Source organism: Drosophila bipectinata, chromosome 3L (genome assembly GCF_030179905.1).
Source record: "Drosophila bipectinata strain 14024-0381.07 chromosome 3L, DbipHiC1v2, whole genome shotgun sequence".
Taxonomy (NCBI): Eukaryota; Metazoa; Arthropoda; class Insecta; order Diptera; family Drosophilidae; genus Drosophila; species Drosophila bipectinata.
This window is the reverse complement of record NC_091738.1, coordinates 7628175-7653872: the sequence shown is the minus strand read 5'-3', so window position 1 is coordinate 7653872 and position 25698 is coordinate 7628175. Positions and strand designations below refer to the sequence as shown.

The following is a 25698-nucleotide window of genomic DNA, read 5'->3' as shown; positions in this document are numbered from 1 at the left end:
CCCCATATATGGCGAACGCTCTCATCTAGGGCCTGCATGCCGAGGGCGTGTTCGCCAAGAGGATGCGATGTGGTCGGCGGACGGAAGGAGTCTCTTCATCCTCATCTTCACATTAATTAAGTGCAACAATGCGGTTCGGATAGAGTGGCAAAGGGCGATGGGCCGAGGGGGACGTCATGGCAGGCTGGGTTGGCAGCATTCGCATCCACATCTCCAGGCAGTCACATCGTTCGTATTAATGACATTTCTCACGAACATTTTACCAGAGCAGTCAACACAAGGAGCTCTGCTTTTTCCGAAGACACTGAGAAAAAAGAATCCTAGAAATGAAGCTTCAGAATAAAAACAAACGGAGTAATATATAAATATTTCCACTTAAAGTGGAAACATAACATATTTTTAGTTTAAAATATTCCGTTTAATATTCGAATTGAATTTGGCAGAGATATATACTGGGCTTCGGTTGGTCTTTCGAATACATTTTCAAAATTTAGAACGGAACCCGCCAGAAAATTTGACAAAAAATCTAAAAAATATTTCGTTCCTAGATTTTGATACAGATTTGTGGAGAATCGATCTACAAATCGTTTAAGGTATTCCGCTCAAGAATCGGATGAGTATTGGCAAAGAAATGCTCTTCCCAAGGACCATAATGACCATCCATGCATTTTTCAACATTTTGTGGAGGGTCCTCCACAAAATTTGACAAAAAATCTAAAAAATATTTCGTTTCTAGATTTTGATACAGATTTGTGGAGAATCGATCTACAAATCGTTGAAGGTATTCCGCTCAAGAATCGGATGATTATTGGCAAAGATATGGTCTTCCCTGGGGACCATATCGACCATCCATGCATTTTTCAACATTTTGAAGGGGACCCTCCAGAAAATTTGACAAAAAATCTAAAAAATTTTTCGTTCCTAGATTTTGAAACAGATTTGTGGAGAAGCGATTTACAAATCGTTAAAGGTATTTTGCTCAAGAATCGGATGATTATTGGCCAAGATATGGTCTTCCCTGTGGACCATATCGACCATCCATGCATTTTTCAACATTTTGAAGGGGACCCTCCAGAAAATTTGACAAAAAAACTAAAAAATATTTCGTTTCTAAATTTTGATACAGATTTGTGGAGAATCGATTTACAAATCGTTTAAGGTATTTCGCTCAAGAATCGGATGATTATTGGCAAAGATATGCTCTTCCCTGGGGACCATAATGACCATCCATGCATTTTTCAACATTTTGAAGGGGACCCTCCACAAAATTTGACAAAAAATTTAAAAAATATTTCGTTCCAAGATTTTGATACAGATTTGTGGAGAATCGATCTACAAATCGTTTAAGGTATTCCGCTCAAGAACCTGGGGACCATAATGACCATCCATGAATTTTTCCCTCCACAAAATTTGACAAAAAATCTAAAAAATATTTCGTTCCTAGATTTTTACACAGATTTGTGGAGAATCGATCAACAAATCGTTTAAGATATTCCGCTCAAGAATCGGATGAGTATTGGCAAAGATATGCTCTTCCCTGGGGACCATAATGACCATCCATGCATTTTTGAACATTTTGAAGGGAACCCTCCAAATAATTTTACAAAACAATATTAGGTTCCCAAATTTGTATGCAGATTTCTGGAAAATCGATTTAATAATCATTTATGGTGTTCCGCTTATGAATCGGATGATTTTTGCCATAGATCTATCATTTTTTGGGAGCCATATAGTGTTTAAAAATGTTGAAGTGGACCCCCTTGTAAAGTTTTAAAAGGAGTCCTTTACTGTTCTCTAATTTTGCCCTGTGTAATTCCAAACAGAGTCCAGTGGCAGTAGTGTCCAGTTTGAGAATGTGTTCCTCTCTTTTGCAGCCGCCTCGCTTCAATTAGGCGCGCCTTCAAATCACAAGTCAATCAAAGTTGTTAGATTTGCCGTCATCGTCATCGTCGGGGAGTCATAGTCGAAGTCGTGGTCTTGGTCTTTGAGTTGGATTTAGCGGACTCGGTCTAGGAGTTGGACTTGCTCATCGTGGTCTCAGTCGCCATCGCTGGCGGGTTGACATCTCCTGACATGGCACACAATGTTGCAGGACGGCAGCCAGAAGGACAGGAGATTGTAGACTGAAGCCTGGAGGCGGCAGCATCAATTACAACATCCATGACAGGCACAGCGTGAAATGTTTGTACATTTCTTGGCGGCGCTTCCGAGGGGACCAATTAGCCCTAAGTAGGCATTTCAAATGGACTCCAGCAATTAGCCAAAATCGAATCCAACAATTTCATCTCAGCCCTGTCATCATCTTAGTGGCTCGGTCTAGTTCCAGCTGCATCTATAACTCCATTTTTAGATCCATCTCCATTAACATTATCTATCGTTATCGATATGTCCATCGTTTCATGTATTTGATCAATCGATCGACACTGCTCGCTACCAACTCCCACAAGCCGGCCAACCCAGCAATTTCCCATTTTCCATTTTAGTTGCATCCCAGAGGCGTACCTCCTGACGTGCTAATGGCGTTTTGGTAACGCTTTATGGCATAATGGGTATTAGCCGGCCAACACGATTGCCAACCATCAAATGTGGCTGCGGGCAAACGAATAAAATCCATTGGTGATGGACTTGGCTAAATCACAGGGGTCCATAAAAAAGGAATAATTTTTTAAAGGCAATTATTGTCTTTCACGAATATACACCTTTCTTATACAGTTTAGGCAGATTTGTTTTGGCAGAATACTCTACATTTATAATATATTATTTTGACTGCATTGCAACCCAAAATTCGCATCTTAGACTTTCCATCTCTGACTAAAATTCTAAGAAAATTATACCAATAGAAACCAATAATTTGTGCCAACTAACTTGGCCAACTCCCGGACCTCACTGTCTCGTCTCCATTGCCCAATGTCTGGACCGGCTGACGATCGCCGATGGCCGCGGCATGAGGGATCTCTATCTGGATCTGTATCTGCATCTGGAACGGGGAGTGCATCAGCACCGGCATCGAGCATCGGCACCGGCAGAATGTCTGTGCGTCCGTCTAGTCTGAACTTTTTTTTTGGACATCGACTTCCATAGGATAGTCGCTATGATGATTCGTTCCTTTCCTTTGGTTGTTGGGGGCATGTGGTGTTGCTAGATGCCGAGTTGTAAGAGTAAATTAAATTACTCGCCCTGCCGCACCATTAACCGTAACATTATCCTTGAATGAATGGGGGCTGGGCAGCGGTTAGTATTACAGCTATTATTGTGGTGCAAATGTTATGACCGCTTTATATACTGAGAGTGTGCAGACTGAGGGCCCAAGGGCAGCATCACGTTGCTGATTTGATGGGCTTTTATTTTGTTTTTCGTTTTATTTTTCCTGCTTTTTGTTTTTTCGATCTCACGAAGGGGGGAGTTCCAGTTGAAGTTATAGCTGAAGAGATGGAGTCGGAGTTAAAGTGCTCGGGTTTGGCGATCGCCGTCTGATAAACTGAGCAACTGGCAACTGGTAATGCGTGCATTGACCGCTCATCTCACAGGCCCTGGAGCAACTGGCGTTGACGTAAGTTAAAATTAAATTTACTCCACGGCCCAGAGACGAGCGTTGCCTTCGGAGTACAGTTAACCTCGTTTAAGTGCGCCACGCACTGCCAAACTCCGACGCCCAAAAGGGGGAGGGACGTCAGCTCAGCCCGCCAGCCCAGGTCCAATTAACAGTACCCAGTACCCAGAACCCAGCATCCTCAGCATCCAGAATCCAACATTCAGCTTCCAGCTCCTACCACGTTCCGAAGGAAGTCAGCCTGCAAACTAAAAGTCACAGTTTTGTCGCATGCTCCTGCTTAAAGCATAAGTATAACTCTGCCAACTGGTTCTGAGTTGGCTGCCAACACCTTTTTCCAAACAGTGTTGTGGTTATTTAAAGGCTAAAACTTAAGGATGTAATTTTATTATGTTTGCTTCAAATGTATATAGTATTTTTTAAAAAGATTTTATTTTTAAAGAAAAAACCATTCCCTCAAAACAATTTTACGTTCTGGCAAACAACAAAAATTTGGGTACCTAAAGATCTGAATAAAGTTAAATTGTAATATTTTAAGTATATATTTTTAGTTTTAAATTAAGCCCAATAGGTAACAGAAAATCTAGCAATAAACTGGCTAAAAAAGAAGCAATGTCAACACTGTTTAAAATCCAAAAGATCTGGGCTTAGAGAGCCGAACCGGCGGAGAAGCGGCGTCAGAGGCAGCCACAACCCGGCATACGAGTTTATAGCGGATGCGTAAACGTAAACGCATTTGGCTCAAATGCCGTTAGGGCCTTTGACTAAATTGCACGGCCGCATGGGCCCCTTCGGCGACTTTGCCTTGGATGTGGCTGGCTGGGGACTGGGACCTGGAACTTGGGGCTTGGGCATTGGCATTTTGCTATTTGCATGTTGTCTGGTGAGACGCCAGGCCGGCCATGACCAGGAACAAGATTCTCCCATTGACATTCTGTCTCGTTCCTGTGGCGGCTCTTCCCCATTTCCTCTGGCTGATCGAGAAATGTTAATGCATTACATAGTTTGCGATCGAAAGCCGCCCAGATTGCAGCCTCAATACGGCCTATAGTGGAGGAGCCAGTTGGAGGAGCTAGATGGGAAATCCATTTGACGTAATCAAAACAGCAGAATGTGGGCAACCCAAAAAATGTTCTGGGTCATTGATTCTGTTTGCTATCCGTGGATCTTAACGGTTCTCCTCTCCTCTCAGCACAACTCGAAACGCACTTCGTAAAGGGCCAAGATCAATGTACCAAAATCAAAGTCCGTATTGATGCTGGGAGTTGAGCGCACGCTGGAGTGTCTACCCTTTTATGTGGAGAACACGCAACTGAGCCCCCATTGATTAAATAACCATGGTCCAAATAATGGTGAGATTTCCCACAGCGTGTCAGAGAATACTCTAAGCTTCGTCTTGTTTAAAAGTAAATAAACTAAGGCAAACGCAAACAACAAGCCTTGTAAGCCATTTAAATTCTTTATAGCATAATTGTAAATTTATTATAAATAAAGAATAAAATAAAACCAACACCATCTGTAATCTAAATAACTAAGCCTAACCGCGAGAAACGGCCACATCACTCCAAGTTCCAACTTCTTAATTATTTTTTATGATCTTCCACGAACCGACTACCGTCTAGAGTTCTGGCCAACGGAGAAGAAACCCATTTGGTCTGCCTTTTATGGCTGGCTTTTAAATGCTTCAGAATTGTTTGAATTGAATTGAAATGAATTGGGTCAAAGTGTTCCAGCAGCGTTGGTACGAAGATTGAAATGTGCCCACATAGCTGGCCATTAAAGGTTCATTGAGATGTATCTTCAACGCAATAATGAAAAGGGTGGAGGGCGTTGAACATAATTATGATTTATGTTAAAAGAAAGGTGTGTAGTTAAGACGAGGCTTGTTAGGAGTGATAATAAAAATCTTATAAATAATGTAGTTAAAACGAAAGATACATGAGAGAGAGAGAGAAATGTGTAATTTTAATTTAAATGACTTTCGATATGAGGAGAAAAATTTTAAAGTGGTTTTATGATTACAATTCATCATTGTGGATTCGAGGGCAATGAGTTGCTGTGATATCGGCATCAGAATATTGAAAAACCAAGCTAAGCTAAACCCGTCAGGAGATCTTCTTAATGACCAAGATTGTTTGCCTTCTAGTTGAGGGCCTTAATCACGATTCGAAAATCATCTCATTGTATGCAAAAATTTTTATAGAGAAAAGAAAAAAGTGCACAAAGTCGTGCGCTAAATATAAAATTTAATATTGCAACTTACACATGTTTTGCAGATGGTTTTGATGATTCTGTGAGTTTGATTCCACGTCCCTCAGAACTCCAGGTTGGCTAAAAGCTCTCACGCAGCTTAGACGTAAGAGATGGGCTGGGGGATCGGGGTCATTTGCTGATTTTTTACGACTATTACTATCTTAAAGATACAAGTTTATTTATGGCTTTGGCTGTAAAGTGCGGCGAGTGCATAAAATGCAGGGAATGACATTGCAACACCCAGTAAGCAGGATCCGATCCGCAACCGAATCTTAAACCAAATCAGAATGGAAATGGCCCCCACCAGTGGGAGTGGGAGTAGGATGGGAATGGAAATGGGAATCGGGAATGGGAATGGGCTAGGGTACGGATATGGGTATGGGTATGAGAACCCAGGGCACTAAACATGCCGCTCGCATGTGGGTAAGTTGACTCGACTTTAATGTGCCTGGCCAGCTTAATGCAAACGCACCGAGGCCCTGGGATCTAGAAATCCAGAAATCCAGGCAGCCACTGTGGGGGCCACCAACCATCACGGCTGAATGCTAAAAGGGTTCGGGTCTGGCTCGTTTCGTTCCTCACTTCGATTTTATTTTTTTTCCATTTTGACTTTTCGCTGATGCGCCTCATTAGGAGTGGCTGCAAACCAGTTCCCCTCGTCTGTAGAGCAGCCCGGCAGCCAAGACAGAAGATGGAGCAGGAGCAGGAGCCGTAGGACCCCAGACAATTGACAATTTAAACGAATTTCTTTCAAACACAACACTGACATGGCCCGGCACAGATGACGAATAGTGGCGGATGCCCGAGCCAAAGTTTACGCATGAAATATGCACCACCAGGAGGCAGGCTTGGCTGTGGCCTCGGTAGCCTCTGTTGCTAGTTGCCAGTTGCACGTTGCAGGTTGCAAGTTACGAGTTGCTGCTCCAGGGACAGACCAGACGCATGTATGAAGTGTCATTCATCTGGCCATAAACGCATTATTCAATATGCTAGGTACACTGAGATAAAACAGTCAACATTTTGAGACGGTATATTTTAAAAGGTAGTAAAAATTGTGCATGAGATATAAACTTAATAGATAGAATTTAAAAGATTTTTAAAGAAGTAATTTTATTATTTGACCCATTAGTGTTTGTTTCTCAGTGTATAAGGACTTAAGCTGGGGGCAGCAGCTAGACAAACGAGTGATCGGCAGACGGACAACAACTGCCCCAGCAGTGGTAACAACAACAACTACAACAAATATCAGAAAAACAACAACGACGACTGACTAAATGCCTCATACTGTGCCGGGTCTGAGGTTGAGGCTCCTTGACTATCTGTCCGCGTGTCCGTCCGTCCGTTCGGTTTTCAAGGTTAACAAGTTGCATTTGCAATTTGGCACTAGGACTGGCTCTCGAGACCTAACCAACATCCGAGCGACCCAGGCCAAGAAGAAGGATCGTATCCCCCAGACGGACAGACAGGCAAATGGACGGACATCGACATCGTCAATCGCTTTGGTGAGAATTAAATGTTTATGCCTTTTGTTTGGCCAGCATCCCCAGTCCCCACTTGCCCCCTGCCAGCTCCTTCAGCTTTAATGAGCGACCATCTCAATACACAGAACAGCACCGAAATCAAAGAACCCCAAAAGAAAAGTACAACAAAAAGCACTCTCATCGAATCAAATGATACCCTTGGACGGACAAAGCACGGTTGGTCAACTCTGTTGGGAGGAAGAACCATCTCAAGGGGATCTCAAGGGTCGAGAATAGGAAAAAGGTATTTAAATTTTAAATAATAGAGCCAAAGTGGTCTTTTATAATACTAAGAACTTTTAATTGAAGAGAAATGTGAGGAACAAATGATATAGATATTAAAGCTTTTGTCTGTAATATTAAAAAAATTCTTAAATACTATTAGGTTAAAGATGAAATACAAAACACACAATAAATTTTATAAAATTCTGAAGACCTTAAATATGAAATTCCAGGTATCCCCTTTGGGATGTACTCCTCCTTTCGGGTCAAAACCTTTTTCATAATCCAATCTGGAGACCCAAAAAAAGATTCGATTCCTTTCGGAGAGCATTGCTGTGAAGAGTCGGCAATAATACGACGCTGATCTATTATTCGCTAGTTTGTAAAAATGTAAAAATCACGCTTTCGTGTTGTGTATAAATTGAATGCAATTTATAAATGTCCAGCGTAGAATTAAATCCCCAGCCGTCGGCACAGGCCACGATCGGGTGATGGTGATTTTTCAAAATAAACAACCTTGAGCAGAGGGCTGGGGCTCTGCAGCACCATAGCATGGTACTATAGCTCCAAAAGATTCAGATAGATCCAGACTCGAGAACAATTGCCAGAGCCCAGAGCAACAATAGACGGCCACAGTAACAGCAGCAGAAGCAGCGCTCCAGCAAAAGCCCAAAAGGATCCGCCAGATCGGGTCCCTTGGAGCCGCAGATGAAAAATTGCGCCAATTGAATTTGACCAGCGATTGTGGTCGATTGCTCCTCATTCCATTGCCGGCTGCGGGGGGTGCTCCTCTCCGGTCGCGAGGAGTCTATGGCAGGAGGCCATGGGGATCGGGAAAAAGGGATGGTAATCCACTGGGCGGTCGCTTAGTTTTCAACGCATTTATCAATACCCAAGTGGCCTGCACTCCGCCTCCAAGCCGATCCTGCTCCCAGGCCAGGCGTTGACAATGCCAAGGGCGGTGTCGGGTGGCTTCCTTTAATATATTCGAAGTGAAAAGAAAAAGATTGCCGCCGTCTCTGATTGAGGATGAAGCCACAAAATCGATTTGCCACAGCTTACATCATTCACGGGAGATTCCCAAAGGGCATTAAATAAACCATAAAATAAAATTCCATAAAAATGTAGGATAGCACTATTTTCTAAGACTATTTATATTTTGTAACACTTAGTTACAGTTTAAGTAATTTGTCACAAATCAAACCAAACTAAAATGCTTTTGAAAAAAGCGTATATATTATATTAACTAATTTTTTAGAATTCCAGTCACTTTTTGTAATAAGAAGAGTCAAGTTTAAAAATGAAAGCTGTAGTATTGTTAATAATAAAGGTTATTATATCGTTATCGATACTTGGAGAATGTGGTCGTGTGGTAATATTAAATATTAATTATTCTTTAAAATACCTCCTGAAATCAAATAAGTATTTAGGAACGAGACACAAGCTTTACCGCCAGTCCTGATATGAAAGAAATAAATGTTAGCAGAGACAAAGGTAGTAAAAAGTTAAATAATTTTTTAATTAAAACTTAAATTGTATTCTGATCTTAGATAACTGGAAATGTAATGGCGTCAATTGCCCTGCGAAAGTTACAACATCCTGTTCGGTTATGAAAACTTTGGCGCCAATTTTAAAGATGGATTATGATGCTGTCATTATTTGTAGGAATATTAAGAAAAAGATCATTTGTGGAGCAACTGTCAGCAAGAAAACCCAACTTCAAGAAGTGTTGGATCTAAACGATGAGGGCGAAATAGCCAAAATAGAGAAAGATGTCATTATAACGCTCGAAGGAAATCGGATTCCCAGGTGTCCCAATAAAAACTAAATCCCAGAATTTGTTTATCAGTTTGACACATTTAATTTATTTGTGTTAATTTAATTTCAATATTGGCTATAAAAATAAATATATTTGTTTTGTGACCTCAAATACGGATCATGTATCATGTATATGTTTGTGAAAATATATTCTTTTATATTGGCATCTGAGTTTCTTAAAGAACTTGGATAAATTATTTCAACAAAAAATGTTTACATAAGTATAATAGGAATAACACAAAATATATAGGATATATTTGCAAAATTTGACTAAGAAAATCATTTCAAGAACTTATAACTAAAGCACTATGAGTTATACATTAAATAAACAGAAACTTTTTAAACATATTCATACAAAAATACAAAAAAAAAAACTATAGAAAAATTCAACTAAGTAGAACTTCAGGGGATTTTAAAACTAGGGACTAGGTTAAACACAAATTTAGACTCAAAGATTGCACCTTTGGAACACAAAATGGAAATAAACAAATTCGAGACAGAACATATTAAGTACTTCTAGACAAATTTGTGAAAATGGAAGCTAGGCCTCACAACAAACACACTAAGAATGTTCGGTTACAGCGCGGAGTTCTTCCATCAGGGAGGGCATGACCCCAGTACCCCTCTGAGCGGCGGAAAGCAGCTTGTTCAGCTGCTCTACATCGGAGCGACAGGCGAGGACACCTTCGCTTAATTGGCACAAATTTGGATGGCACCGTTGACTACGTTCGATCAGCTCCAGGATGTGGCTGTTTCGTGGGCGTCCCGTCTCCCTTGCGGTTTGTTGGACGAGCTGCAGAAGAGGAGTTTCATGAAACCTAAGTCAAAGTAAATCCAGTTCTAAATGAATACCTTCTTGTAGTCGTCAATTAGATTAGCAACCTCATGTGCGGGCTCTAGCGGTGTGGTGCTCGCTGTTGACTTTCCAGAGTCGGAGGCCTCAAAACGCAGACGCTCTGCAGCTAGAGTTTGCTCCAAAAGCTGAAATTCAATATAACCTTTAGACTTATAGTAGATAAAGGGCTGACTTCTTACCTTAATCCTGGCCATAGCCTGCTCGTGCTTGCCACTAACTTCTGCCAGCTTTAGCTTGAGTCCAGGCAACTCCTCGGCCTTGCGGTGGTGGACTCTTCCACTTCGCAGTTCCTTGCGCAAAAGTTTGGCTAGTTGGGGCCAACACTTGATGTTCTGCAGCCGCCTACCCGTTTCCACCTCGAGCACTTGGGCCAGTGACCTGAGGCAGTCTACCGCCCTGTGCTCCTGCCGCGCGTTTTCCTCTCGCTCATCAAGCAATGTCTTGACTTGACTCTGTAGCCTTTGTATGTTCATAGAATCAGTGGAGTGGATCTCCTGATTCTCCTGGAATGTTTCCTTTAATAGCTGCAGTTCCAACCTATTTTCTACGTCCTTGGCTAGACTCAACTTCTGAAGTTTTAGCAGCTCCTCATTTTGGTCAGCAAAGAGTTCGTTTAGTTGCTCCAGTTCCACGGTCTTCTGCTGAAGTTCCAAGCGCATGTCCTGCTCTAGTTTTTGAGTGGCTTGTAGGGTTTCGAGAAGCTGCAGCCAGTCGGCCTCCATTTCATTGGTGCTCTTGATTTTGGCATCCTGTTGCTGGAGTAGTTTCTGGAGCAGGGCAACAGTTTGCTGTTTTTGGGCCTTGACATCGGATAGCTGCTTTTCCAAAACCTCAATCCGTTGGAGTAGAATGGGATCATCACCGTCAGTTTGGATGGCTTGATTTTGGAAGTTCCTCTTTTCCTGTTGATGCTTGGAGTCCTCCATTATTTTTATCTTATTCTGCCAAACCTCTGCCTGCTTGTTGTGGTCACTTATTTGAGACTCTACTACGGATAATGTCTCTCTAAGTTGACTACACTGATCCGAATATTCTTTCAGCTTGTTTAATAGCTCGTTTTCTTTAATAGAGCCCTTTTCTTGGAGTTCTGCCATGGATTTTTTCTCACTTTTCAGTTGCTCTTTAATTTCTTCGCATAAAGTCCTCATCTCCGTATATTGATGATGAAGTCTTTGGACTTCTTTTTCCAATTTCGTAATTTTACGTTGGGCCGCTTGAAGATTTTCTTTAAGAGTTTCCTTTTCCAGCTCTAATGAAACTATAGACTGACTTAAATTTTCCACCTGCTCCAGTTTAAGCGCATCGCTTTGCCGTAGTTGCTCCTGCTCCAGAAGCTGAGCTTGCAATGTAAATTCTAGCTGCTCTAATTGACGTTGCTGTTCCTCGTTCTGTTCCTTCAGCTGAGACATCATAACCAACTCCGCCTGAAGCTCGTTGAGGGAGTTCTTTAAACTGGCTATTTCACTTGTCTTGCTGTTGATCTCCTCGTGAAATTTGAGGCTATACGAGTGCATCAGATCTACGCTGCTCTCCCGGGATAACTTTTGCTGGTAGTACTGCTTCAAATCGAGGAACTCTTGCTCCTTGAGGGCCAGCAGATGTTCTTGGGTTTGCAGCGTTTCATTTAGCTCGGCAATGACCTGGCGGAGTTGTTCTCGTTCGGCGGTGACACCTCGCAAGGCGGTGCTTCTCAGCGCCAATTGATGCTCCATTTGGCTCTTTTCCTCCAGCAACTGCTTGCATTTTCCGGTCATGTGTTTGCTCTCCAGTTCCATTCCCGCCAAGGTTTGCTGCAATTGTATCAGCTTCTCGTCGTGCTCGAGACTTAGCCTTTGTATGTCCTCCAGAAGCATCTTCTTCTGCTTTCGCAGGACGTCTATCAGTTGGCGCTGATCCCGGAGACGCGCTTCTTGCTGTTTCGCTTCAAAAGAAGCGCCATCTGTAGAATCTGAGTCATTCGTGTTGGGCACAGATATACTTGGGGACCTGGGCTGTCCCTGTTCTTGCTGATTTTCCAGCGTGGCACATTTTGCATTTAGACGGGTGGCCTCCTGTTGCAGCCTCTGATTTTCCACCAGATATTTTCGCTCCTGGGCGTACAGGCGCTCCAGAGTCTCCAGCCGGCTGTGTTTTTGCGACTTTAGCTCCTGTTTGTACCATTGTTCCGACTTCAGGAGACGCTCAACTTCGCTGCGGGATCTCAGTAGCTCCTGGCGCACAAGAAACATGGATTCCGGCTCCTGTTTCGGCCCAGCATCGCCCCCCGTGGAGCTTCCATCGTCGCTGGTGAAGCTGAAGTTTCCGGAGTCGTCTGGCAAATAGGGTGCGTCCATTTTCTCTCGAGCTGCAAAGAATTTTATTTTGTGGGGGGTGAGTTCATGGCTACAAACATGTTTTGTGGGCGTATGCAAATTATTTGAAGGCGATTACCTTACTTTTTTTATACTCGAGATAAGCTTTCTGGACCGCCGATTCCCCCTGAATTAGAGTGTTGGTTTACTTAATTCAAAAACAATAAACAAAAACTACATTTTAAGCAAAATAAACAGAAAACTTCTTGGGAAAACAGCTGACGATGAAATCAGTATGACCTTACGCGATATTGATAACAATACTTTGTGTGATAAAAATACTATGTATTCCACGCTAGTGACGAATTCCTGAATATTGGTGACGAATTTAGAATGGTTTATAATTGTTTTTGCTTATTAAACACTATGACTTTTATTTAAATTAAGTTTTAATTGCTTTTTTATGCGTATTTTTACATCGACGAGGTGATAATTGTTATGATAAGGAAATTTCTATATTTGGTATATATTTTATTCTGATTGGAATTAACGCGCGTTGGCCACACTTAAAGAGACCACAAAATCATCACAAAAACATGAAAACGTATTAGCCACTTAATAACAAGCGAAAAATCAACTTTTTCGCCCATTGACAACCCAAACCGCGTTCCGATCCAAAAGATATAATGTACGGCTATCGATCGGAAGCATAGCGTTAATTCGATAGGGTGCAGCATGTGAGAGAATCCTGTAGTGCAATTTCAATTGCGTCGTGTTACAAAACCTTGGCCTGGCTGGCCAGAAAGTCAACAACAACTCGGGCTCAGGCACGATGATGGCCAGTGAAGCGGATGCAACGACCTCCGGCGATCAGGAGTCCTTCGACATATACTACGAAGGTCAACGCCTGCAGCTCCACTGGCGTGGAGTGCCTCCCTTGACAAGATCGCCCGCATCTTGCATCCGCCGTATAGGCGAGTCATTGCTCCTCCTGACCACCGACCACGCCCTTTACTCCGCCCACTTGCAGGCTAATCGTAGCTCTCTGGAGCTGGAACTCCTGCGCACGGATATCCTGGATATAGACTTTTGCTCAGGTAGCCAAGAACTCTTCGTGGTGCTCACAAATGGCTCAGTACAGCGACAGGTGGTTACGGGATCTGGCAGAGAAATCCACCATCCGCACACCTGGCAGACACTCAGCTTCGATCCCCTGGAACTGCTGGCTGAGGGTGTTCGTATCCGAAGAGTCTGCTGTTCCACCCAGGGAGTGGTCTTCGTGGGCTCAGCCGGAGAAACTTACGTGATGGGCAGTTGTGGAGAGGTCTTTAACTCGGAGAAACAGCCACGTCACATGCGGCTCTACGAGGAGGGTAAGGAACTGCTCGATCTGGCCGCAGGCAACGAACACTTTGTGATGCTGGTGGCTCCATATAACATTGCGGACGATGTGCTCCAGCTGCCGGTGGCCAGCAGCAAAGACGATGCTGAGGACGAACGTGCCTCCGTTAAATCCCTAAGCAGCGGGAATTCGGAACGAAGCTTTGCAGCGAATACACGGCATCTGCTGCATCAGGGCTATGCCCTGCTCCACACTCAAATATTCACTTTTGGAGCATCGAACAATGGCCTACTTGGAACAGGAGATCATATCCGAAGAGCAAATGTGGCGCGACTTCAGAAGCTAGACAGTATGGGTGTCTGCAGCATTGCTGCCGGACTGGAGCATACTGTGGCCAGGACCCTGGACGGCCGCCTCTATCATTGGGGCTTAAATACTCACCAGCAGCTGGGCGAGGATGTGAGCTCGCCCATGGAAATCACCATCTCGGATCAAGCAGCCTATCTGCCGCCGGAGCAGAAATCAGCCCTTGAGGCCACTTGCGGAGATTACCAAACCCTGTTTCTGAATGCGGAGGGACAAGTCCAATCGCTGCAGCCGCCACCGCCCTTGCGGCACCTGCAGCAGTCCAGCACCTTTGCCCAAACTTTGCTGCAACTTCAACTGGGAGCGGCATGGCCCCAGCAGCTGCGACTCCTCATGTGCTCCGGTGGATATACACTTCAAAACCATCGGCAGTTCCAGCGGCAGTACCACTACTACCTGAGCCACCTTCAATCGCAGCTGCAGCTGCTCCTGAAGCATCGCCAGGCAGTCCAAACTCTCGAAATCTGGCAGCGTCAATCCGCGCTGGAGGCACTCAGCGCCCTGGGCCCACTGCTGGTCAGCTGGAACCGGATGCTGTGCCTGCTGGTGGCCACGTTGCACTCACTGGAGGGTTTCTACCGGGCGGACTTTGTGCAGCCCGCGGATCTGCTGTTTATCTGCCACCACAAGGAGTACATCGATCTCTTCGATGCCTACACCAAGGCATATTGCGATATCTATTCCGTGAATGGATTTGGCGAAGCGGTGGCCTCCATTTTGTGCCTGAACAGCCCCCTGGCGGAGCTGAACGAGGAGAGCTATGTCACCAGATTGTTCCAGCAACCCTTCAGCATATATCAGCTATTTGTGCAGTTTATGGAGCTGCTGGTGAGGACGCAGCCGGAGTACGGTGAGCACCGAGTTGCCTGGGCGGAGTTCGCGCGTCTTAGCTGCATCAGCCAGGAGTTGGCAGTGAACACCAGGGATTTCTGGAGCAGCAATGACCGGAATCCCAGAATAGTGCAGTTTAGACGACGTCAGCGACGTGTGATTCTGACCTCCACGTTGGTGCCATTAAAACTGGTTACTTCGGGTATCGGTAGAGTGTCCAGCAACAGCTTCATTCTGTTCTCCGACTTTCTCTGCCAAGTGAGCGGTACCTCCTTGTACTCTTATCCCCTGACCACTTTGTGGGTCTGGTCGGAGGGTGACATGTGCCTTCGTTTGACGACTCCGGAAAAGAGCTTAGTGGTGGCCACGCGTACGCAAGAGATGCGAAAAGTATGGCAGGACCAGCTGCAATCGAGCATTGTGGCAGCCCTTGGGAGACCTCTGGGCAGTCCAGTTCCTAGCTCACGTTCTACAGGCTATGAATTTAGTCGGGAACATCCCAAATTCTCCCGGGTGAAAGCTTGTGGTACTTGGAGGAAGGGTGTCTTGCACGGTAACTGCTACTTGGAGTACCCGGATGGAAGTGTCTATTGTGGGGAACTGCACCAAGGAGTCATCGAAGGTAAGAACTACCGCTCGAAGCTCCATTTCATATTCTCAATAAATTCGAATTTCAGGTTACGGAAAGATGGTGATTCCTTCGTCGGGACTCTACGTCGGCCACTTCAAGGGAGGGCGCTTTCACGGACATGGAGTCTACGAAATCCACTCGAAGGATTCACCCGAGAGCGAAGTATACGAGGGTAACTTTTGCGAGGGGCTGTTTCATGGCCACGGAATGATGCGAAACAATCGCTACATCTACGTGGGCGAGTACCAGGCCAATGCCAGGAGTGGGTATGGAGTAATGGAAGACCTAGTGACGGGGGACAAGTACATGGGCATGTTCGTGGATAACAAGCGGTCTGGAATCGGCAATTGCATCACCAATCATGGCGATTACTTCGAGGGCAACTTTGCCGGCGACGATCTGGTGGGCAATGGGGTGGCTGTCTTCGAGAATGACTACTACTATGAGGGCGAACTGACGCTCCACGGTCCTAATGGTCGCGGGGAGTACTATATGCCCAACAGCGACGCAGGGGCTAGTAGTGGATCTGTGGATGCCAATGGCGAGGCTGATGACTGCTGTGAACTGATTGGAAACAAGATGTTCGGTCAACTGAGCGGCAGTTGGGAGACAGTTCGCATCCAGGCAGGAGAGCTGGTGCTCAATAGACGGTTTCCAAAGTATCCCAGGTGAGAGGATTACTGAATTTTTAAAGAACATGTACTAATATTATTGTTGTAGCTCCTTGGGCCGCCAAGTGGTGGATCACAATCGCAAGTGGCGTTCCTTGTTTCACAACTTTGAATCCGACCTGGCTAACTGTACGGCCAGCAACCCTGGAAGCAATCAATCAGCAGCAGGCGGCACGCTCCGGAAACCCTCGAAAACCTCGCTGAGTACGGCTCAGATTTGGAACTGCATTGCCGTGTACATGAGCAAGCAGAGAACTCGAGAGGGCTCGAAGCCGGGAAACTATTTCAACAACATCCTTCTCAGCCTACCCTTGCCGCAAAAGACTTCGTCGCCCTTGGCCAAGGCGCGATCCACCACGAACACCCTGAACAAGCTACAGTCGGAGGCTGCTACGGTCCTGAACTTCTTGGACTTTCCACCGCGACGCATTCACTCCCAGGAGACGCTAAACAGCAAGCCGGGTGGCCTGCAGCGGGCGGACAGTCTGCTTTCCATGGGTCACAATTCGTCGCGGGATTTGGATACAGGCAGCCTGGCTAGTTTCCAGTTAGACCAGAGCCTGCTAAACAGCACCTTCAATGGCGATGAATCTACCAATATCAACGAGGCCTTTGCCACCAACAATAACAATAGCATATCAAAGCATATGAACAACAGCGATAGCTCCATTACCTCGACAACATCGACCAGTGCAATGCTCGACCAAGTGCCAAGTTTCGGCATGGCTAGTACCCTTACAGAGCAGGATGTGGCCTCGATACGGCTTTATTTAGAGCAGGCCTTTAAAGATCGTCACCATCCTCTGTACGCATTGAATGAACGTATAGCGAATTGTTTCCACTACTCCTACGGGTATTGGAAGGTGAAGCCCACGCCAATCCTGGCCAAGCAGGCGATGCGGGAGTGGGAGTCTATATCACGTCGCATTTACCGCTTTATTCGCAAGATGTTTCCCGCTCTGCCGGAGGACTACTGCCACATGGAGGTCAGCCGAGAGGTAATCTCTCACATCACTTTGCTCTACCCGCTGGTACTCTCCGAAGGCATATACTCCACCCTGTTTGTTTTGTACGCGAACAAGTACAGTCGCAAGGACGAGATGTACAGGCAAAATCTAAACTATGCTGAGAAGCTGAAGGACCAAGAACTCGTTGAACTCATGGGCCATGAGAGGTAGGTTACCTAACGTAGTTGAAAATGAATCCTTCATCCATGATGATTTCTCCTTTAGTTTCCTGCACACTGTGATGCTGGATCCCAAGTTTGAGGAGTCGGTGCAGACATTGAAGCAACTGCAGGAGAAGTTTAGTCCCCAGGACATGTTGACTGTGATACAGCGCAGCACGCAACTACTGACGGAAGCCTATGAGCATGCTATGGCAGGTGGGAATAGTGGAGCTACAGAATCCAAGTGGCGTATCCTACAATTAATTTCTATCATTTTAGCCAACGCTGCCCAGCTTAATGCGGATAACATGATACCGCTGACCATGCTTACTATGCTGCGTGCTGCAGTTCCCCATTTGGGAGCAGAGCTGGCCCTGCTGGACGATCTGACGGGTGGCCCCAATTTCCAGGCCGAGATGAACGGAATGGCGGGCTACTGCTACACCACACTGAAAGCCGCCTACGAGCATGTTACTCTGCGGGCTCTGCAAAAGACCCCTTGAGTGGCAGCCTGCTGTAATGTTTAATTTTGTTTTTGTTTTTAATTGGATGTTTTCATCGATTGGTTGCTCAAGGTTGCATTATTATTTAAAACTCAAGCGAATCTAGCAAATGAATCCTTTCTATATATACTTTACAAGCCTAGGAAAATGTTAATGCTTTGTTAGATTTGCTTTAGCCTTAGTCCTAAGTATTATAAGGCACCTTGTCGGCTTTGTTGAGCTTCGATAAGGGAACTTGGGCAACCACAAACGTAGCTTGCCCGTTTATAATGTGTATATACCCCAAAAGACCCAACTCCCTCATAAGCCTAAGCGAGCTATGATCGTGTACAGGAGCTGATCGACGTAGAAAATATTTGCGAGTATGTATCCCTATTATCCCCACGTGTATTTATCTTATCTGTTTTTGTATATTCTAAGCAAACACATTAACATTCCGATTATCCACCAAACACCAAATAAATTATTAAACTCAACCCTCTTTCAAAGGCTCGATGTCCTTGAGGGAGTCCTTTTTCTGCTCCCTGTCCGTAGGGAAGAGCGTTTCTGCCATGTGCCTGGGGAAGTGGTTCTTGTCCACTTTGTAAATGATATACTTCTCAGGAAAGGTGGTACGCTCCTCGAAATTGTACACCATGATGACCTTGTCGTTTTGCTTGACCGTTTTCCGCTTCAGAAGATAGGCCAGAGCATAGATGGCCTTCCGGAAGATGTTCCTCTGGTGGGTGATGAAGCTCTTGGTGCGGAAGGAAAGCATGGTAACATTGAAGAATACCGACACATAGTCCTCAGCGGAACGCATGTGGCTGACGAACAGAATGGGCGCATGTGGCCGAAAGTGGGAGATCTTTTGGACCATTCTTGGGGTCACACCGATCACGATAATCGCCGCTGCTTGGACCTCCATGGCGGCCGTAACCACGGCACGGGCCAAGGTGTCCGCTCCCGTGTGGGATCGATCGCAGTACGGGGCCTTTCCCAGAGCCTGTGGGGTAATCTGCTCAAAGATTGCGTTCTGCAGGAAGCTGAAGTAACGGGTTGGGCTGGGATGGAAGCAGGGCACGACATACTTGTCGGGGTAGTAGAACGTGTAGTAGTAGTGCTCCGGATCCACTCTCAGTATTTGCTGATCTATGTAAGCCGGATTAAAGAGGATGGGCTTTTTGGATTCGTAGGCCAGTTGCATGAAGCACTCGGCGTTGGGACACAGGTGCATTATGTCCGGCACCTTTTCCGGCAAGGCGAGCTCTACCAGAAAACCATCGTACTCTTTGGTGGCCCAGTTGAGCTCTCCGTCGCAGCCCTGAATCTCGTTGAGCACCACCCTGGCAAATAGCCGCATGCCGTCGCAATGCATGGTGAGCATCGCCTCCTCCAGATTTTTCATATACGCCGGGGTGCCGACGATATGGCTAATCACCACATTAATGCCCACCTCACGGGCAAATGTCAGATCCTCCAGCTCCTCATACGACACCCTAAAGCGCCGGCATCTGGAAGGGAAAAGCACCGGCATGTGGGCAGTAAGGGTACCGCCTTTGACGACGCAACAGTCAAGGTAATCTGCGTGCACTTCCTTGACCACCAGCTGGATGTCATCGCCGATCAGAATGTAGTCGTATTTCATTACGTCGATGAGCAGGAAACGTGCATTTACGTAAATGATGTCGATGGTGCACCGATCGGAGTACTCCCGGTCCACGGACAGTTCGACCTTGTGATTCTTGGGTAGTTCCACAGACAAGATACCATCGTGCCGATACTGGGCACTGAATGAGCCGGTGTACTGGTGGCGGGGGGTCATTTTCGCTACAATGGAGGACGCCACCGGGAAGCCAAACTCCCTGGACACACAGATCTCCGCCTCCCGGAGCCTAACGATCAGCATCTGGTTGTCCCGCTGAGTGCCCACGAAAAGATTCAACATGAAGCAGCGGACGCCGTTAACTAAAAAGGATACAAGTTATGAAACTCTCTTTAATCCTGTACAGACTCACTTAGATAGGCCTTGATTTCCCGATCGCAGGGTGTCAGTACAGATAGTTCCACGCACTTGCGGCTCTCATTGGGATCGCTGGGCATTGGGCTATTTAGGATCTCGAATCCCGGAAAAAAGCTATGCCAGCGATCCTCCTCAAAGGACATTTGGCACAGGTCCTCACTCATCTCCTCGTCTCCGATGTCCTCATCCAAGGCGTCCATCATTCCGTACAAGTTCGAGTTCAACGAGAACTTGGTGTGCAGCAAGGCCAGTTCGCTTTCCCGGTGGATGCTGTCGTCGTCCGCAGGACCCAGTAGCCGCAGGAATGTGCTGCGTCGCTGCATGGTGGTCAGGAACTCCTTGGATCGCTGCACCTTCTCCACGTCCACGGCAATGAGCCTTAATCGGGTGAACAGATTGTCGATTATGGACTCCATGGTGCTCTGGGGTTCCACAAGTTCGCCATATTCACCCATAATGAAATATTATTGGAAATTTTTGTCGGAGGAGTAAGTAAAAAAATATACTATGACAAATTTCTCACAAAGTCTTTAATATCAATGATTTTCCATTACTTTACTATGTGAGTACTTTGTTGAACTCTAATGCCAGAAATTACATAATTTTTTTAATGTTTGTAGTCGATTATCCCAAACCGATCCGAACCGAAAGGGAGACGACCCCTTTTGAACCCCGGCGTTTGTTTACAACTATTTCCTGCCCTTTCGCCACCCATGCATTTCCCATTCCTGCTCATCACATCATTTTCTCCATCACTAGAATTCTCCGTCAGTGATAAATAGGAACCGCAATTCAAAGAGCCAGGTAACTTTAGGTTTTTTTTCTGGTTAGTTGTGGCTATTGGTGGTGCCGCTACTGCTCCTCATTTTTGTTTATTTCCGTAATTTATTTGCCTGTTTTGCCCCGAAGGCGAAAATGTTAAATTTAGCATCAAGCGTCAAGTGAAATGTTTACAATGTGAGAGAAAGTTAAATGGAAAATCAGGAGAGGGGGCAGCCGGCTGCCGGCTAGGGAGCCGACTACATAGGGAGCCCTAACTAAGCGTTTTAGAATCTTTTCAGAATCTGGTTTCCTATAACAGAAGCGCAGGCGGAACACGAGGCGGAGGTGGGGGCCCAGCACTTGAGTTCCGCCCTAAGCCAAAAAAAAAAGGAACATAAACACGCAGGAATGTTTAGAGAATAAAAACGTTCATATTCGTGGCTCTCCTATTCTTATATTTTTTCTCCATTTTTTTCGTGTATTTCCCCCCTTTGTTGTTTATTTTCACCCGGCCAACTGACAGATACACCGGCTGACTAACATAAGACCGGACCCGGTATACTGGCAGGGGGGATGCTGGATGACTGGGTGTGGCCGGCGCGGCCATGTTTAGGCTAAACAGCCGATCATCGAAATGTACCATGTTCCCCGCTCGACTGCAAAAACTGCTTGAACTTTGACGCCCAACTGCACTCATCGATTCGTTTGGTTTCGTTTCGTTTCGTTTGGCTTCCCCCTTTCTTAATAACATTTCTTTTTTGTCCGTTTTTAGACACATTTTTCTATGCCATGGGGCTGGCGTGGGCGGTGGATGGTGGGCGGTGGGTGGTGGGGCTGCCCATCTGCTGCCATTGAGCAAAAGCATAAATTGCCTGGCTCCTGGCCTGCCCGCTTCGATCGGATCGGCGCTCGGCGGGGATCGTTCATCGTGCTCCGTGCTTCCTCCCCGGCACTTGAGAGAAGAAACGCTGGCTCTTTCTCTTTTCATTTTCCGGTAGCCCTCTCTGTCGCCCGCCAACACTCCGTCTCACTCACACGCCCGCCCATTCATTTCGGGAATAGAATTTTCGAAATGTCTTTGAGTTTTCAAAATTTTGGAGCGTAGGTGCAGTGCGTCGCGAAGCGTCAGCGTGTACGGTTCGCTTTTTTAAGAAAATTTCTAATACGTCCGGAAAAGTATCCCGAATCCTAACACAAAATCTCAAAAAATTATAAAACGTAGTTGAAAAAGTTTTTTTGAAAAAAGTATATAGTGCGGAGTTGAGTAAGGATCTTCAAAAAAAAAAACAGGAACAGGATACAGTTTGAAGGCTTACTACGGAAGTGGGCGTTTTCCCCCAAACTGTTGCCAAGACCCCACATATACACCACACCCACATAGATACCCACACACACCCACAATAGCACACTCACACTTGGCCAGGGTGATGCTGATTTTTCATCTTTCCAATATCCCACTCGACTGGCGAAATATTCGCTTTTGCCTTTTGGCTAAAAATATTTAAAAATCCAAAAATCCACTCGTGTCGCTGGCGGCTGTTTCAACCTACTACGGCCGCCTGTTTTTCATAATTTTCAGTTTTATTTATTTATCCTATAGATACTCGCACGTCCGCCTATATATTTTTCTCTGAATTTCATTTTATTTTTCTTTTTGGTCTTTGTTTTGCGACTGTCGAAAGTTTTGCGATTTTGGCATCTCGTCGTTTTTGTTTATTTCACGTCCACCACCCATCCTCAGTCCTCCCAATCACTCCTCCCACAGGGCTTTATTTTTCGCGACCTTTGCGGCCGCAGAATTTTCTCTGGCAGATTCCTGCTTTTGGAGTAGGATGGGGATCTGCAAGCACTTAATTGCCAGCAATGTGGCCCACAAAATCACAAATCACAACATAATGGGGAATCATCCACCCCAGTGGTTTACAACTTCCTTGCACAAATATCTTTATATGTCACCGAAAATATAAATATATATAATATATATAGTTGGCATCGGAAGACAGCTGTGTGCATTGGCAGATGCCATCAGCAGCATCATCATCATCATAGTCCATCCCATTGCGTATGTGGGGGAAGTCCATAAAAAAAGAAACCAAACCAGCACACAGTTATAAAAATAAAACTATTTTCGTATGGCATGTGCATATAGACTCTCGATCATTAGACAGTCGAGCCGATCAGCAGCAGAATCGAAATCAAAAAATCAGAATCAGAAACAGAAACAGTAGCAGCATCGGTAGCAGCCGCCTCTTGGCACAGTTTTCCAGAGCACACAGCACACAGATTGCTCCATAAATCAATCGAACCAAATTAAATTAATTCAATATCTAAACAAGCAAATACACGAGAAGCTAACATATCTCATCGGGGTGCCATGTGTTCGGGCCAAGTCTAGTGCTTTTTTCAAAGATATACATATTCAAATTCTAGTCGATTTGTCTTTTTCCGCTTACTGGCGTTTAATTCAAACAACGACAGGAAAGGGAAAAAGGCGTATTTACTATGAGTTTGGTCAACATTTCGTCAACGTCTAATTTAGAACATGTCATCATGAAAATCTTTATAAAGGTGAGTGCCGGACATTCGGCGATATTTATTATCTAGCTAATCAAAGTCAACCGCTCCAACGACGCATGCAGTTCATTTTTCGCCACATTTCATCAGGATTTTTTATGTCAGACTAATTAAAACTATGAAGTTTTGTTGGTGGAATCTACATAAGCAGAGAAAAGATTTTTCATCTTCAAGAAAAATAGAATCATTTATATTTCCTGTAGCTTAATATTTCCTCAAAATTTGTATACACGATTCCCACCCATCAAAAAACCTAAGACATTAATCAACTCACTTGTTTTTTCGCGTTTTAAATCTTTCAATTGCGCCAAATGAACCCGGCATTTTTAGGAATCGATTAATAATTAATTATTTTCCAGCCAGAACAAAGAAATATAAAGAATGCCAGATTTCCTTGTGGCCGAGTATAGTGAAATTTAACAAATTACCTCACCCTCTCCAGCAATCAGACCCGATCAGAATCCGAGGCATTCTTCGATATTTCTGTAGCGTTTCAAATGAAACGAAAATTAAATGTAAAATTTATTGTTGCATAAACAAAATGCCAAGAAACCGACCGCATCCAAATCGAACGATGCGTATGTGGCACCTTTAAGTATTCCGCCCCTCAACCTTCTACCGCCCGATCCCATCGAGCCCGTCCCATATGCCCCCAACAACATCTTCATCTGACCGAGCGACTGCTATGTGGAGCGCATATAGTATGGACGGCTGGAGAGGATGGAGAATTTAGTGCTGCCTCATGCCCAGTGGCCAAAAATAACATCAATGAGGGCAACCAGCTAAGACAGAGGGGGTGGAGGTGGAGGTGGTGCGGGAGTAGCCGGAGCAGGAGGAGGTGCCGCCGGAGACGGAGACGGACGCCGTGTGTTTGCTTTGTTTATAGTTTTAGTGTAAACAATTGCGAACGGGAAAACCAATTCCATGGCATTTATGTGTGTACGTGTTCGAGAAAAATCGAATCTGGAAAATGCCCAAAAATGTTCGATTGCATTTGAAAACGAACTATTGAACGTTGGGGGAATTGGGGCGGGGATAGGATGACTTGAAATGATCATTAGGTTCCAAGATCACTTACTAATGACAATTATAGACAAAGTAATACTTTATGAACATTTTACTGAAATTAGAAAACCATTATTATTATTTGGTATTAGTTGCTTAGGAATTGGTGAACTTTATAAAGTAGGTATTGATTTTCAAACTAAAATAGAACAAGTATAACCTTACTAAGTGGTACTTCCTTAGATTTTTGAAATGAAAGCAAACCATTCCAAAATAGCTTTTCATATTAAAAAAGATTCTTTATTTAAAAAAAAAAGAAATTTAATTTGTTAACATCATTGTATATTCTTCTCTCCTCGTTGAGCAATAAGAGCATCCCTCCAGAGATCGCATAAATTAAAAATCTCAATTGCAACCCAAAAAAAAAAACGAAATTGCAATGGGAGACGGCAGATGGGGGTCTGGGCCTGGGTAAGAAGCTTGCTCTTTAATTAATTCTTAGAACGGGTTTCAAGTAAATGCCCCCCAAAGTCGCAATGTCCAACACAACTCTGTGTGTATGTAATCGTCTGGATATTGGGAGATAACCGGTAAACAACGAGGTGACCAGCGATTTCAATTCCAATTCCATTTATATTTTTGGGAATATAAAAGAGCTGTCTGCACCAGCACCAAGTCAAATCAAAGTCAGCTTCCCATCCAGAAACATCAGCATGTTCAAGATCGTGAGTATTGCTGAATACACTCCAAGGATTACCTCATTTCAAAGTCATCTTGTTCAGGTCATCATCTCGTTGGCCGTGTGCCTGGCGGTGGTTCTGAGTGCCCCAGTGGATCATGTGGCCTCCAGCACCCAGCCACCGATTGCCATATTGGAGTCTACGCACGAGAAGCACGACGATGGCTCCTACAACTTTTCCTACTTGGGCGAGGACGGCACTCACCGGCGCGAGGAGGCGGTGGTCAGGAACCAAGGCACTGAAAATGAATACCTCGAAATCAGCGGCTCGTACTCCTACTTCGATGCTGAAGGCAAGGAGGTGACCGTGACCTACAAGGCCGATGACCACGGTTTTGTTCCGGAGGGAGGTGCCATCCTGCCGCAGATCTCGGTGGCAGCCAAGCAAGTTAGCGAGCAGGTTTCTCAACCAGACCTGGATTATGTAAAGCCCCCAAAGGTCTAATAAAAATTGGATTTGACTCGTATTCGAATTTGTTTTTTGTTATTTTTTTCCTCTCTCTGAAATCACTGAAAGCTGATTTTTTAGTTGAAGTATCTTTTTAATTTAAAACACCATCTATTTAATGTAATTTTACTTTCTTCATTTAATGC

The 25698-nt window shown here is 44.9% G+C and overlaps 4 protein-coding genes and 1 non-coding gene across 7 annotated transcripts; 3 read left to right on the top strand and 2 right to left on the bottom strand.

Moving 5' to 3' along the window:
• The first annotated feature begins 8763 nt into the window (after positions 1–8763).
• On the top strand, positions 8764–9258 carry LOC108133945 (uncharacterized). Its single transcript, XR_006246515.2, has 3 exons — positions 8764–8917; positions 8976–9039; positions 9096–9258. It is a non-coding gene; the product is annotated as an uncharacterized protein (transcript).
• On the bottom strand, positions 9187–12798 carry LOC108133944 (early endosome antigen 1). 2 transcript variants are annotated; one of them, XM_043214190.2, is made up of 4 exons: positions 12650–12798; positions 10399–12563; positions 10216–10344; positions 9187–10156 (listed from the first exon to the last, which is right to left on the bottom strand). In XM_043214190.2, exons 2-4 carry the CDS (start codon positions 12550–12552, stop codon positions 9926–9928), a joined length of 2514 nt encoding a protein of 837 aa, XP_043070125.1. In that variant the 5' UTR covers positions 12553–12563; positions 12650–12798; the 3' UTR covers positions 9187–9925. The 2 variants fall into 2 exon arrangements, with proteins under 2 accessions (XP_043070125.1, XP_070135962.1); XM_070279861.1 differs by having other exon boundaries at positions 12655–12798.
• Positions 12799–13076: 278 nt separating this feature from the next.
• Positions 13077–18498, top strand: Als2 (Amyotrophic lateral sclerosis 2). The gene is made up of 5 exons (XM_017254025.3): positions 13077–15671; positions 15727–16348; positions 16401–17525; positions 17584–17735; positions 17799–18498. The coding sequence occupies exons 1-5, from the start codon at positions 13343–13345 to the stop codon at positions 18020–18022; spliced, it is 4452 nt and encodes a 1483-aa protein (XP_017109514.2). The 5' UTR covers positions 13077–13342; the 3' UTR covers positions 18023–18498.
• On the bottom strand, positions 18457–20595 carry LOC108133918 (pyruvate kinase). Its single transcript, XM_017254027.3, has 2 exons — positions 20020–20595; positions 18457–19969 (listed from the first exon to the last, which is right to left on the bottom strand). Exons 1-2 carry the CDS (start codon positions 20477–20479, stop codon positions 18495–18497), a joined length of 1935 nt encoding a protein of 644 aa, XP_017109516.2. The 5' UTR covers positions 20480–20595; the 3' UTR covers positions 18457–18494.
• A 4074-nt stretch (positions 20596–24669) lies between these two features.
• Positions 24670–25571, top strand: Cpr78E (Cuticular protein 78E). 2 transcript variants are annotated; one of them, XM_070280079.1, is made up of 3 exons: positions 24670–24836; positions 24897–25090; positions 25148–25571. In XM_070280079.1, the coding sequence occupies exons 2-3, from the start codon at positions 25079–25081 to the stop codon at positions 25547–25549; spliced, it is 414 nt and encodes a 137-aa protein (XP_070136180.1). In that variant the 5' UTR covers positions 24670–24836; positions 24897–25078; the 3' UTR covers positions 25550–25571. The 2 variants fall into 2 exon arrangements, with proteins under 2 accessions (XP_070136180.1, XP_017109529.2); XM_017254040.3 differs by having other exon boundaries at positions 24802–25090.
• Positions 25572–25698: the final 127 nt, after the last annotated feature.

What these genes read in the sequence shown, in the direction of transcription:
- LOC108133918 (XM_017254027.3), bottom strand. Translation starts at nt 20,479, where the DNA reads ATGGGTGAATATGGCGAACTTGTGGAACCCCAGAGCACCATGGAGTCC. An exon ending in GGAAATCAAGGCCTATCTAA is followed by an intron (nt 19,970 to 20,019) that starts GTGAGTCTGTAC and finishes TATCCTTTTTAG; the next exon opens with TTAACGGCGTCCGCTGCTTC.
- LOC108133944 (XM_043214190.2), bottom strand. Translation starts at nt 12,552, where the DNA reads ATGGACGCACCCTATTTGCCAGACGACTCCGGAAACTTCAGCTTCACC. An exon ending in AGGCTATGGCCAGGATTAAG is followed by an intron (nt 10,345 to 10,398) that starts GTAAGAAGTCAG and finishes ATTGAATTTCAG; the next exon opens with CTTTTGGAGCAAACTCTAGC. An exon ending in TAATTGACGACTACAAGAAG is followed by an intron (nt 10,157 to 10,215) that starts GTATTCATTTAG and finishes CCTCTTCTGCAG; the next exon opens with CTCGTCCAACAAACCGCAAG.
- Als2 (XM_017254025.3), top strand. Translation starts at nt 13,343, where the DNA reads ATGATGGCCAGTGAAGCGGATGCAACGACCTCCGGCGATCAGGAGTCC. An exon ending in GCACCAAGGAGTCATCGAAG is followed by an intron (nt 15,672 to 15,726) that starts GTAAGAACTACC and finishes TTCGAATTTCAG; the next exon opens with GTTACGGAAAGATGGTGATT. An exon ending in CTATGAGCATGCTATGGCAG is followed by an intron (nt 17,736 to 17,798) that starts GTGGGAATAGTG and finishes CTATCATTTTAG; the next exon opens with CCAACGCTGCCCAGCTTAAT.